Source organism: Salvelinus fontinalis, chromosome 13 (genome assembly GCF_029448725.1).
Source record: "Salvelinus fontinalis isolate EN_2023a chromosome 13, ASM2944872v1, whole genome shotgun sequence".
NCBI lineage: Eukaryota > Metazoa > Chordata > Actinopteri > Salmoniformes > Salmonidae > Salvelinus > Salvelinus fontinalis.
This window is the reverse complement of record NC_074677.1, coordinates 27,771,130-27,785,820: the sequence shown is the minus strand read 5'-3', so window position 1 is coordinate 27,785,820 and position 14,691 is coordinate 27,771,130. Positions and strand designations below refer to the sequence as shown.

Sequence of the window (14,691 nt, the reverse complement as noted above, 5' to 3'; positions counted from 1 at the left end):
CCTTTGCAATATAGATCAAAATACTTGGGTGATCTGTTAGAATCACAGAAATAGAATGATTTATATTAAGAGGCAAAGTGGAAAGCAGCATAGTTTTTGTTTGGAACAACTGGTGACTGCATTTGATCGAACAGAACAACATGCAAACTTATAGTGAATCTAACAGAGGAGGAACTTGATTGACCGGTGCAGGGCTTGGTATGGGTGGGAGCCGCAAGAGAAGACAGGGAGAGAGATGACAAACTGAGTAAAGTATAGAAACGGACGTAACATGTAATATTGTGATTCCGATGTGAATTGTGCAGCCCTACAGTTTGGGGTTGAACACAAAGATCACAATGACACGGCCATTTTGATTTCTGGCACTGCTGCTGGAGACCAGTGTTGTAGAGAATAGAATCAAAATGTTAAGGGTTTCTCTCATATCGGTCTGTGTTCCAATTAAAAACCCATCTATGGGTTGGTCTGTGGCCTTGACTGTCTGTGAGTGGTTGCATTTCTCCACCCCATCCCTTGACTGTTTACAGGAACAATGGTGAGGTGTTAGCTCTGTCCCTATACTATAGATTGCCCTTTAACCTTTGTAGCCTTCTGCCTGGTGTGTTTAACTTGTCTAAAGTATGGTATCTTTAAAGCTATTTTTTTAATGTATTATTTGTATTTTTTCTAGTTGAGTATATTATTTATATTACTTTGTCTTGTCTGTGTGTGTAAAACTTAATAAACAGAGTTTTCAAAAAACAACAACATCTATGTTCTTCCATACGTCAAATGCAGGCCACACACACACACACACACACACACACACACACACACACACACACACACACACACACACACACACACACACACACACACACACACACACACACACACACACACACACACCGCTCACACACACACACACACTCTCACACACACACACACACACACACACACACACGCTCACACACACACACACACACACACACACACACACACACACACACACACACACACACGCTCACACACGCTCACACACACACACACACACACACACACACACGCTCACACACACACACACACACGCTCACACACACACACACACTCACACACACACACACACACACACACGCTCACACACACACACACACACACACACACACACACACACGCACACACACGCTCACACACGCTCACACACACACACGCACACACACGCTCACACACGCTCACACACACACACACACACACACACACACACACACACACACACACACACACACACACACACACACACACACGCTCACACACACACACACACACACACATACACACACACACACACGCTCACACACACACACACACGCTCACACACACACGCTCACACACGCTCACACACACACACACACGCTCACACACACACACACACACACACACTAATTAAAAGATCTGTAGGGCCACTAAAGCTCTGTATGCCCATGTAGGGCCACTAAAGCTCTGTATGCCCATGTAGGGCCACTAAAGCTCTGTATGCCCATGTAGGGCCACTAAAGCTCTGTATGCCCATGTAGGGCCACTAAAGCTCTGTATGCCCATGTAGGGCCACTAAAGCTCTGTATGCCCATGTAGGGCCACTAAAGCTCTGTATGCCCATGTAGGGCCACTAAAGCTCTGTATGCCCATGTAGGGCCACTAAAGCTCTGTATGCCCATTTAGGGCTACTAAAGCTCTGTATGCCCATGTAGGGCCACTAAAGCTCTGTATGCCCATGTAGGGCAACTAAAGCTCTGTATGCCCATGTAGGGCAACTAAAGCTCTGTATGCCCATGTAGAGCAACTAAAGCTCTGTATGCCCATGTAGGGCAACTAAAGCCCTGTATGCCCATGTAGGGCAACTAAAGCTCTGTATGCCCATGTAGGGCAACTAAAGCTCTGTATGCCCATGTAGGGCAACTAAAGCTCTGTATGCCCATGTAGGGCCACTAAAGCTCTGTATGCCCATGTAGGGCAACTAAAGCTCTGTATGCCCATGTAGGGCAACTAAAGCTCTGTATGCCCATGTAAGGCCACTTTATAAAGCAACATAATTATATGGTGGTAGAATCCAGGCTTGTTCTCTGTCCTCTTCAATTTCAACCACCTGTGCTATCTGTGTGTGTGTGTGTGTGTGTGTGTGTGTGTGTGTGTGTGTGTGTGTGTGTGTGTGTGTGTGTGTGTGTGTGTGTGTGTGTGTGTGTGTGTGTGTGTGTGTGTGTGTGTGTTTGTGCGCGTCTGTCTGCCTGTCAGTCTGTCTGCCTGTCAGTCTGTCTGCCATAATGCTTACTATACCAGATACCTATAAATCCTGACAAACCACTCCTGTCTCTATGAGCATCATATACCTCTACCTCCTTCCCAGTCTCCATCTCTCATATCTGTAATGTAATTACTGTAGCCTAGATCTGCTGGGACAGCCTGTTCTGCTGTGCAAGCTCATTTACAAGCAGTATGTGTGTGTGCGAGTGTGCTTTTTAATCTTGGTTCTGAGAAAGCAAAGTGTTGATATGTAGAATATGTTCTGGTCTGACTGCTGACCCCTCATTGTGATACAGTACAGCCTGAGAACTTCTTCCACTGCCATCAGCAAGTAGACAGCAAAGCTAATGATTTTGACGGACATACATATGAAGGATTTTAGTTCCCAACACGCATTTCTCTCAAGATGCAATTAATAAAGTATGCTTAGCTGGTGTGAAGAAGTCTTCTTGGATTGTTGATATGTTGAGTAAATATATTTAGACTGGACCAGGCTTGTGCTTTTGTCTTATGTTTATGGCAAAAAAGTTAGCTACCTATATAGTCATGAAATATTTGACACTCTGTACTTATGGAAAAACTCTTTGTTTGGACTCCCAATATCTCTCCAAGCCATGGACGGTAATGTTGTGTTTGCTTTGGCCATTAGGATTCAGAGCCAGAGTGGGGAGTTGAGGAAGGGGTTAAATCAAATCAAATTTTATTTGTCACATGTGCCGAATTGAACAGTGAACAGTGAATAGTGAAATGCTTACTTATAAGCTCTTAACCAACGAGCTAGTTTTAAGAAAAATACCATAAAAAAGAATGAAAGAATAGTAACAAATAATTAATGAGCAGCAGTTAAATAACAATAGCGAGGCTATTTACAGGGGGGTACCAGTACAGAGTCAAGGTGTGGGGGTACAGGTTAGTCGAAGTAATTGAGGTAATATGTACATGTAGGTAAAGTTAAAGTGACTATTTATAGATAATAACAGAGAGTAGCAGCAGTGTAAAGGGGGGGGGGGGGGCAGTGCAAATAGTCTGGGTAGCCATTTGACTAGCTGTTCAGCAGTCTTTTTTACTGGCTCTGTTTTGTTGAAACAAAATAGTTGGTGTGCTTGATCTGAATATGGGGCAGCCTGAGTGTGGCTGTGTGGCTTTACTGTACATGTGCTTGTTTTGAAGAGGGTCAGATTGTGTGTGTGTGTGTGTGTGTGTGTGTGTGTGTGTGTGTGTGTGTGTGTGTGTGTGTGTGTGTGTGTGTGTGTGTGTGTGTGTGTGTGTGTGTGTGTGTGTGTGTGTGTGTGTGTGTGTGTGCATCTGTGCTCGTGTGTGTGCGTGTGTGTGAACATATGTGCACACAAGTGTGTTTGTGTGTCATTGAACCGGCAGTCTCCAACACACCCTTGAGGACATTGTAGCTCTTCCCTGAGGGGAGGAACCAGGGAGGAACTTTTCCTCCCTATAATAAATAATACTAACACTTGCCCTAATGTCCCCTCTGCCTCAGGAAGATTCAACATACAGTTAAAGTCGGAAGTTTACATACACCTTAGCCAAATACATTTAAACTCAGTTTTTCACAATTCCTGACATTTAATCCTAGTAAAAATGCCCGGTCTTTGTCAGTTAGGATCTCCACTTTATTTTAAGAATATGAAATGTCAGAATAATAGTAGAGAGCATGATTTATTTCAGCTTTTATTTATTTCATCACATTCCCAGTGGGTCAGAAGATTACATACACTCAATTAGTATTTGGTAGCATTGCCTTTAAATTGTTTAACTTGGGTCAAAGGTTTCGGGTAGCCTTCCACAAGCTTCCCACAATAAGTTGGGTGAATTTTGGCCCATTCCTCCTAATTGAGTCAGGTTTGTAGGCCTCCTTGCTTGCTTTTTCAGTTCTGCCCACAAATTTTCTATGGGATTGAGGTCAGAGATTTGTGATGGCCACTCCAATACCTTAACTTTGTTATCCTGAAGCCATTTTGCCACAACTTTGGAAGTATGCTTGGGGTCATTGTCCATTTGGAAGACCCATTTGTGACCAAGCTTTAACCTCTCTAGGGTACGTGAGACGTTAGCGTCCCACCTCTTCAACAGCCAGTGAAACTGCAGGGCGCCAAATTCAAAACAACAGAAATCCCATAATTAACATTCCTCAAACATACATGTATTTTACACCATTTTAAAGATACACTTGTTGTAAATCCAGCCACAGTGTCCGATTTCAAAAAGGCTTTACAACGAAAGCAAACCAAACGATTATGTTAGGTGAGTGCCTATTCAATGAAAACTCATTGAAAAGACAGTGACCTCAAAAAAAAAAAATCTGAATAGTTTGTCCTCGGGGTTTCGCCTGCTAAATAAGTTCTGTTATACTCACGGACATGATTCAAACCGTTTTAGAAAACTTCAGAGTGCTTTCTATCCAAATCTACTAATAATATGCATATCTTATCTCCTGTGGATGAGTAGATGGCAGTTGAATTTGGGTATACTTTTCATCCAAACGTGAAAATGCTGCCCCCTACCCTAGAGAAGTTAAAGGCACAGTCAACTTAGTGTATGTAAACGTGTGACCCACTGGAATTGTGATACAGTGAATTATAATTTAAATAATCTGTCTGTAAACAATTGTTGGAATAATTACTTGTGTCATGCACATAGATGTTTTCTTATCCGACTTGCCAAAACTATATTTTGTTAACAAGAAATGTGTGGAGTTCAGGCTCTGTCGCAGCCGGCCGCGACCGGGAGGTCCATGAGGCGACGCACAATTGGCCTAGCGTCGTCCGGGTTAGGGAGGGTTTGGCCGGTTTGGCCGGTAGGGATATCCTTGTCTCATCGCGCTCCAGCGACTCCTGTGGCGGGCCGGGCGCAGTGCGCGCTAACCAAGGGGGTCAGGTGCACGGTGTTTCCTCCGGCACATTGGTGCGGCTGGCTTCCGGGTTGGAGGCGCGCTGTGTTAAGAAGCAGTGCGGCTTGGTTGGGTTGTGCTTCGGAGGACGCATGGCTTTCGACCTTCGTCTCTCCCGAGCCCGTACGGGAGTTGTAGCGATGAGACAAGATAGTAATTACTAGCGATTGGATACCACGAAAATTGGGGAGAAAAGGGGGGTAAAATAAATTTAAAAAATTACAAATAAAAAAATGTGTGGAGTTGTTGAAAAAATAGTTTTAATGACTCCAACCTAAGTGTATGTAAACTCCCGACTTCAACTGTAAATGTAAAGCCCTCCCATAGAGACCCATTCACTGTGATTGACAGCTAAGGTGCCCCTGGGGTCAACCTGTTAATACACACAATCAGTGTTCCAATCTCAAAATTCCTCCCCATCCAAAAGGATATGAACTCGCTGAGCCAGTGCTAGTCAGCCACACAGTTAGAACTCCTCCACCTATATGACCCATCTGTCACCAATGGGAGTTTCGTGTCGTGACTATCATTAATGTGTTTGACTGTTATTTTATAAAATAATTACATTCCACGTTCAATTATTAAGTGATTAAATTAATCATATAACAATTAATTAAATAGTAATCTGGTTCACCACGGGAAAAGTTATTTAACGAGTTACTATCTCCCGACTAAACTCTAAAGATATAAATATCTCTTACGTCAGTCACAGTCAATTCATTCATTCTTTTTTACATTATCAGTCTTATTCTGAATGTCGCAAAACTCTTGGATATCTGCACAAACCCTAGAATAAATGATGAATCAGCGATATACAAATTGGCGTAATTATTTATTTAGTAACTAACTAAATAATCACACAGAATTACATAAACACACAAACAGGATAGCTTACACATTGATTACTACACAATGCAATGAAAAGTCCCTAGTGGACTAAACCGATATGACGGCCTGAACACAAAATGGCAGATTCAAAAGAGAGGGAAAGGTAGAGCCAAAGGAATTCCACTATCGTACATACAGCTAATAACTATGCTCATGGAAATGTGAATACTTTGCACATGAACGGCCGCTCATTCGAAATAATTGCAGTGTGCATATTTATGTCTGTATGTCTTTGCTGTCTCTCTGTTGACAACACTCGACCCATCTACGAGGAGTAATTAGACAGAAAGTCTCTGGTTGTGTAAGTTTGTGGTTGTCCAACAGAGGTCACCATGTCCTTTGTAGCTGTAGCTTCTCTGTCTCGGAGTGTCTGTTAGACCAAATCTTCCAGAGGAAGTGTTTGTTAGAATGGATCTTTCAGAGTACCAACTGGTGGTTCTCTGTCGAGTTTACTAGACTAAAGTACTTAAACAGCTGCAGACTGGATGTTCCTGTGTAGTCTTCTTCTGCTCAAGAGAGGTTCAGAGTTTCTAACCATTTCGTACCTTTCAGCTCACGCTGTCGGTCACGTTGGTCTAATATAGAGCTTGAACCATTTTACACAACCGCAGCAAACAGGCAATGTACTGGCCTCTAGAGATTTAAATTCCTACCATTTCAACGTGCAGCCACACTCCACGTTTTTCTGGTCTCGTTGATTCTAGCCATTCGTGACGTCCGGTTCAACACCGTCCGCCTGCTTGGTCTAATATGTTAATTCTTCACGAGGGGTTTTATGCACTCTAGCAAAAGTGGCGTTCCATGACGCCAACATAATGTCTGTGCTCACGTGGGTGTGGTCACTGACTGGTTAAGACGTTATATGAAAAACAATTCTCTCATTTGGAAGGCTAACATCACATTACGTCTTCTCACAAATAGTTTCATATTTAATCATATAAGTTCCACAACATTTAGATGTGAATCTGATAACTGGGACGTATACATTTGTAGAGGTACAGTTATTTAGTTATACCGTCCTTCATGATGTCACAAAACAATAACTGTTGGACATGGTTATTATTCCCAATGTTTGGATTATAGAAATATTGTTTCATTATCCAGCCTTTTGATGTTGGAGTTTTGATGGGAGGAATCTCCTTGTAACAAAATGTTTCTTTCCCCTCCATCCTGCAGAGCCATAAAGCAGAGTTTCTACAAGGTATTTAGGACCGTCATAAAACGGCCAACTTCACCCCTCTCCCTCTCTTTGGGAGAGACAGGGCGCTGTAGAGCGGATCCACTGTATCCCGACCTCGTTTTGGGAAAAACAACCTGGCTCAGTCCCCCTTTAGGTTATTGTGTGTGTGTGTGTGTGTGTGTCCGCATGTGTGGACATTAGAGCAGCTTTCATCATACGAAACCTTTTATTAAAGCAAGATGTGGCGTCTGTATTGGATTCTTTAGTCTCTGCCGGCCGCTTCGGGTGGTGTTTAGGAAACGTTGACTCACCTTTCTAGAAGGGAAGAGCTTTGCCATGACAAACAGCCCTGATTGGACACCATGACCCTCCGAGAGCCAATCAGATTAGTTGTTTGTGCTGGGGCGAGCGTCGGCTTGATCATCGATGACATGGTTCTGAAATGAGTTGCGGGAGGTTTAAATGAAACCTATTTGACTGCTGACGGCCTGATTGGTCTGTCTTCCTCTCTTCTTCTCCTCTGATACCATTGATCTCTCGCTCCATCTCTCCATCTCTCTCTTTCTCCCTCCATCTACAGCACTATTAGCAGAGAGGAGACTGAGAGACTCACACTAATAGGCTATCTGCTGGGTTTTCCACAGTGTTTCAGCTCTCTATCTACCCTCTCTATTAGTTTCTAATTTCCTGTCTCTACCCCATCTTCATCGTATCCCTTTCTCTGTTTCTATTTCTTGCTCACATTCTCTGCCCCCTCTCCCCCCTGGAGTCTTGTTTTCTTGTTTTTAGTCCTCCTCTCTGATATTGAAGTGTAATTGGTCTATAGTGAGGGACTCTCAGTCCCAGCCCGCTCATTCCCTCTTTCCCACCCTGGGAGACAATAGAGGACGGCCCCAACACCCTCACTCTCAGTCCCTCACCCCTCTCACCTGCATTCTCTATCTCCTTCACCCCCGCTCCCATGCATTCTCTCACCCCCATTCCCCTGCGTTCTCTCACACCCTCACCCCCGCTCCCCTGCATTCTCTCACACCCTCACCCCCGCTCCCCTGCATTCTCTCACACCCTCACCCCCGCTCCCCTGCATTCTCTCACCCCCGCTCCCCTGCATTCTCTCACACCCTCACCCCCGCTCCCATGCATTCTCTCACCCCCATTCCCCTGCGTTCTCTCACACCCTCACCCCCGCTCCCCTGCATTCTCTCACCCCCATTCCCCTGCGTTCTCTCACACCCTCACCCCCGCTCCCCTGCATTCTCTCACACCCTCACCCCCACTCCCCTGCATTCTCTCACACCCTCACCCCCGCTCCCCTGCGTTCTCTAACACCCTCACCCCCGCTCCCCTGCATTCTCTCACACCCTCACTCCAGCTCCCCTGCGTTCTCTCACACCCTCACCCCCGCTCCCCTGCATTCTCTCACACCCTCACCCCCGCTCCCCTGCATTCTCTCACCCCCGCTCCCCTGCATTCTCTCACACCCTCACTCCAGCTCCCCTGAATTCTCTCACACCCTCACCCCGCTCCCCTGCATTCTCTCACACCCTCACTCCAGCTCCCCTGCATTCTCTCACACCCTCACCCCCGCTCCCCTGCATTCTCTCACACCCTCACCCCCGCTCCCCTGCATTCTCTCACACCCTCACTCCAGCTCCCCTGCATTCTTTCACCCCCACTCCCCTGCATTCTCTAACACCCTCACCCCGCTCCCCTGCATTCTCTCACACCCTCACTCCAGCTCCCCTGCATTCTCTCACACCCTCACTCCAGCTCCCCTGCGTTCTCTCACCCCCGCTCCCCTGCATTCTCTCACACCCTCACTCCAGCTCCCCTGCATTCTCTCACACCCTCACCCCCGCTCCCCTGCATTCTCTCACACCCTCACCCCCGCTCCCCTGCATTCTCTCACACCCTCACCCCGCTCCCCTGCATTCTCTCACACCCTCACTCCAGCTCCCCTGCATTCTCTCACACCCTCACCCCCGCTCCCCTGCACTCTCTCACACCCTCACCCCCGCTCCCCTGCATTCTCTCACACCCTCACTCCAGCTCCCCTGCATTCTCTCACACCCTCACCCCCGCTCCCCTGCATTCTCTCACACCCTCACCCCCGCTCCCCTGCATTCTCTCACACCCTCACTCCAGCTCCCCTGCATTCTCTCACACCCTCACCCCCGCTCCCCTGAATTCTCTCACACCCTCACCCCACTCCCCTGCATTCTCTCACACCCTCACTCCAGCTCCCCTGCATTCTCTCACACCCTCACCCTCGCTCCCCTGCATTCTCTCACACCCTCACCCCCGCTCCCCTGAATTCTCTCACACCCTCACCCCACTCCCCTGCATTCTCTCACACCCTCACTCCAGCTCCCCTGCATTCTCTCACACCCTCACCCTCGCTCCCCTGCATTCTCTCACACCCTCACTCCAGCTCCCCTGAATTCTCTCACACCCTCACCCCACTCCCCTGCATTCTCTCACACCCTCACTCCAGCTCCCCTGCATTCTCTCACACCCTCACCCTCGCTCCCCTGCATTCTCTCACACCCTCACCCTCGCTCCCCTGCATTCTCTCACACCCTCACCCCCGCTCCCCTGAATTCTCTCACACCCTCACCCCACTCCCCTGCATTCTCTCACACCCTCACTCCAGCTCCCCTGCATTCTCTCACACCCTCACCCTCGCTCCCCTGCATTCTCTCACACCCTCACCCCCGCTCCCCTGCATTCTCTCACACCCTCACCCCCGCTCCCCTGCATTCTCTCACACCCTCACCCCCGCTCCCCTGCATTCTCTCACACCCTCACCCCCGCTCCCCTGCATTCTCTCACACCCTCACCCCCGCTCCCCTGCATTCTCTCACACCCTCACCCCCGCTCCCCTGCATTCTCTAACACCCTCACCCCCGCTCCCCTGCATTCTCTCACACCCTCACCCCCGCTCCCCTGCATTCTCTCACACCCTCACCCCGCTCCCCTGCACTCTCTCACACCCTCACCCCCGCTCCCCTGCATTCCCTCACACCCTCACCCCCGCTCCCCTGCATTCCCTCACCCCCGCTCCCCTGCATTCTCTCACACCCTCACCCTCGCTCCCCTGCATTCTCTCACACCCTCACCCCCGCTCCCCTGCATTCTCTCACACCCTCACCCCCGCTCCCCTGCATTCCCTCACACCCTCACCCCGCTCCCCTGCATTCTCTCACACCCTCACCCCCGCTCCCCTGCATTCTCTCACACCCTCACCCCCGCTCCCCTGCATTCTCTCACACCCTCACTCCAGCTCCCCTGCATTCTCTCACACCCTCACCCCCGCTCCCCTGCATTCTCTCACACCCTCACCCCCGCTCCCCTGCATTCTCTCACACCCTCACCCCCGCTCCCCTGCATTCTCTCACACCCTCACCCCCGCTCCCCTGCATTCTCTCACACCCTCACCCCCACTCCCTTGCATTCCCTCACACCCTCACCCCCGCTCCCCTGCATTCTCTCACACCCTCACCCCCGCTCCCCTGCATTCTCTCACACCCTCACTCCAGCTCCCATGCATTCTCTCACACCCTCACCCCCGCTCCCCTGCATTCCCTCACACCCTCACCCCCGCTCCCCTGCATTCCCTCACACCCTCACTCCAGCTCCCCTTCATTTCCTCACACCCTCACTCCAGCTCCCATGCATCCACTCACATACTTTGACCCTCCCCCTCTCTCCCCTTTCCTCTACATCCACTTACCCCCCTCTCTCACCCCCCTCTCTCATATTAACCCCTCCCTCCTATTCACCCCTCCCCCACGTGTCGCTCTCTCCATCTCTCTCCCCCTCAGCAGTAGCTCCATGCCTGCTGTATGCCATGCAGTTTCTCTCTCCATCTCTCTCCCCCTCAGCAGTAGCTCCATGCCTGCTGTATGCCATGCAGTCTCTCTCTCCAGGCCCAGTGACATAGGCTCCACAGAGCAGAGCTGTTTCTAGGTCATGCCATTCTTTTATGAATAATATAAGGAGTCTGCTTTAAAGGGAATTATTTATAGTGCTACACGTGAACTAGCTCACACATTCTCTCTCTCGCTTTCTCTACCTCCAATTTCTGTCTCTATCTTTCTTTCGCTCTCTCTGTCTCCATGTCTATCTGTCTTTTTCACCCCTATCTTTCTCTTTCTTCCTCCCTCCACTCTCTCTCTCTCTCTCTCTCTCTCTCTCTCTCTCTCTCTCTCTCTCTCTCTCTCTCTCTCTCTCTCCCCTTATCTCTCTTATATTCTCTCTCTCTCCATTGTCACCCTGCATCCCAGTCTTTTCTCAGCTCATTGGCCTGGGTGTGTCCCAGACAGACTGTAGATGAGCTACTGGGTGTGGTGGGGTGGGGAGAGGAGAGGGGGATGGGGAGGGAGGGTTAGGCCAGCCAGAGAGATGCCTGCTTAAAAATAGCCCTGCTCTGCTATAGCTGCCTTCTGTGGATGGAAGTTGATACAAAGTAAAGAGACTGAAGGATGGCCTGAATACAACAGGCTTTAAGTGATCCTTAAACAGTACTTGTATGGCTTCAATAATGTAAGAGGGAAAAGTCTAGGGGTCGCCAGGACCACAAATACAAGTCGCCAGGACCACAAATACAAAATCCATCTAGACACCATTGCCCTAGAGAACACAAAAAACTATACATACCTCAGCCTAAACATCAGCGCCACAGGTAACTTCCACAAAGCTGTGAACGAGCTGAGAGACAAGGCAAGAAGGGCATTCTATGCCATCAAAAGGAACAGAAAATTCGACATACCAATTAGGATCTGGCCAAAAATACTTTAATCAGTTATAGAACCCATTGCCCTTTATGGTTGTGAGGTCTGGGGTCCGCTCACCAACCAAGACTTAACAAAATGGGTCAAACACAAAATTGAGACTCTGCATGCAGAATTCTGCAAAAATATCCTCCGTGTACAACGTAGAACACCAAATAATCCATGCAGAAGAGAATTAGGCCGATACCCGCTAATTATCAATATCCAGAAAAGAGCACCTAAAAGAAAGCGATTCCCAAACCTTCCATAACAAAGCCATCACCCTCCAGAGAGAAGAACGTGGAGAAGAGTCCCCTAAGCAAGCTGGTCCTGGGCCTCTGTTCACAAACAAAAACACACCCCACAGAGCCCCAGGATAGCAACACAATTAGACCCAACCAAATCATGAGAAAACAAAAAGAGAATTACTTTTACGATAAAAACAGCAAACTAGAATGCTATTTGGCCCTAAACAGAGAGTACTCAGTGGCAGAATACCTGACCACTGTGACTGACCCAAATTTAAGGAAAGCTTTGACTATGTACAGACTCAGTGAGCATAGCCTTGCTATTGAGAAAGGCCGCCGTAGGCAGACCTGGCTCTCAAGAGAAGACGGGCTATGTGCACACTGCCCACAAAATGAGGTGGAAACTGAGCTGCACTTTCTAACCGCCTGCCAAATGTATGACCATATTAGGGACACATATTTTCCTCAGATTACACAAATCGACAAAGAATTTGAAAACAAACCCAATTTTGATAAACTCCCATATCTACTGGGTGAAATACCACAGTGTGCATCACAGCAGCAAGATTTGTGACCTGTTGCCACAAGAAAAGGGCAACCAGTGAAGAACATTGTAAATACAACCCATATTTATGTTTATTTATTTTCCCTTTTGTACTTTAAATATTTGCAAATCGTTACGACACTGTATATATAAAACATAATATGACATTTGAAATGTTTTTATTCTTTTGGGACTTCTGTGATTGTAAGGGTTTACTGATAATTTTTATTGTTTATTTTACTTTTGTTTATTATTTATTTCAATCACTTTGAGTGAGTGAGTGAGTGAGTGAGTGAGTGAGTGAGTGAGTGAGTGAGTGAGTGAGTGAGTGAGTGAGTGAGTGAGTGAGTGAGTGAGGGCCTGCGGAGACGAGGAGAGAAAGGACAGCCGGACTGAGAGACAGGACCATTAAGGCCTGCCAGACCTATACGGTTGGAGAAGGAGGGAGTGAGAGGGAAGGAGATTGGAGACACAAGGTGATGAAGAGAAACAGAGAGGGATTGAGCCAGTCCTTCTGATAGAAGCCTCATGGCTGGCTGAAAAGACAGTACAGTATAGAGGAAGGTCAACCAGATTAATCTGGAAATGTAGGATGTCTGTTGCTGCCTGGCATACAGTAATCCCACTCACCTTCATTCACCCCTTGCCTGTGTGTGCATTATTACTAGAGTGCTGGTATACGATGGTCCCGCTATAATCCAGGCGGAAGAGCGACTGTATTCCCACAGTCATTAATGAAACATGTTTATAATCTGCTTATTGTCTCACACGCTCGTGTGCACATATCTACCTACACACACACACATCTCTCTCTCTCTCTCTGTCTCTCTGTCTCTCTCTCTCTCTTTGTGTGTATAGAATTCTGGGTAATAGAGTCTCACTGCATTGCTCTATTCAGATAATAATTATATATCTCTATCTCCTCTCATTGTCTTCAGAATGGGAACAATAATACCGGCAGTTTAGCCTGAGTACATATCTATCTAATGCTGTAAAACCAGCAGTATGAATTGAAATGGGATTTTTTTTCTAAAGCTAGTTAATCGCTCCAGGCATTACCTTCTTACACAGCTAAGTGAATAGATGATGCCATTCTCTCTCCTATCCACTCCTCAGGACTAACAACACCTGTGAACTGGTGTGTAGAGTATTGGCCTTGAGTGGAGCGTGTTCCAACCCGTACCCTCCCTCTTTCTCCCCTTGCTCATATAGTTACCACTGTATGGTAACAGACAGTATGGCTGTTATGCTTGGACGCTGTGTTGTTCTTGAGTCTAAATGTCTGACGGTCTCTCTCGCTCTCTGTGTTTCTCTCATGCAGGGCCTTGTTCTCATATGAGGGCAACAGCAATGATTTGACCCTGGCATCATCAGGAGGTAAGCAAACTCCCCCATGAAATCTGAAGATGATTGACTGTTGTTCTGGTTCATTTGTTTCAGCTGTACTCTCTGTGCCTCTTGCATTGATAACATGTATTGAGATGAGGGTAAAGAGCCTGCAACTGACTAATAATGACTGTTTGTCTGGAGGGGAAATGTGTCAGTAGAGGGCATACTCATTAGCTTTGAGGCCTCCATTGAAGGTGACAGACAGCCATTGTTGTCGGTGTTAACAATCACATGAAAAGGAAATTATGTTTTGTTAAGATGCTAACTATTTCATTAGGAAGGCATAATCATTATTACATTTTTGTACATTTGACATTTTAGTCATTAAGTCATTTACAGGATCAATTAGGGTTAAGTTTTTTACCTAGTCGGCTCGAGGATTTAAACCAGTGATCTTTCGGTTGCTGGTCCAACCCTCTAAACTGCTACGCAAAGTTGATTATTATGCCTGTTAATAACAGTGATCCAGATGTCATAGCAGTGCATGC

General features: G+C 47.3%; 1 protein-coding gene across 1 annotated transcript in view; it reads left to right on the top strand.

Annotated features, from left to right (window-relative positions):
• Positions 1–14,691, top strand: part of LOC129868344 (drebrin-like) — a gene marked incomplete in the record, with an annotated part of 130,311 nt that overhangs the window by 82,262 nt on the left and 33,358 nt on the right. Inside the window, 1 exon segment of the mRNA XM_055942243.1 lies at positions 14,136–14,191. Coding sequence (XP_055798218.1) covers positions 14,136–14,191 — 56 coding nt within the window.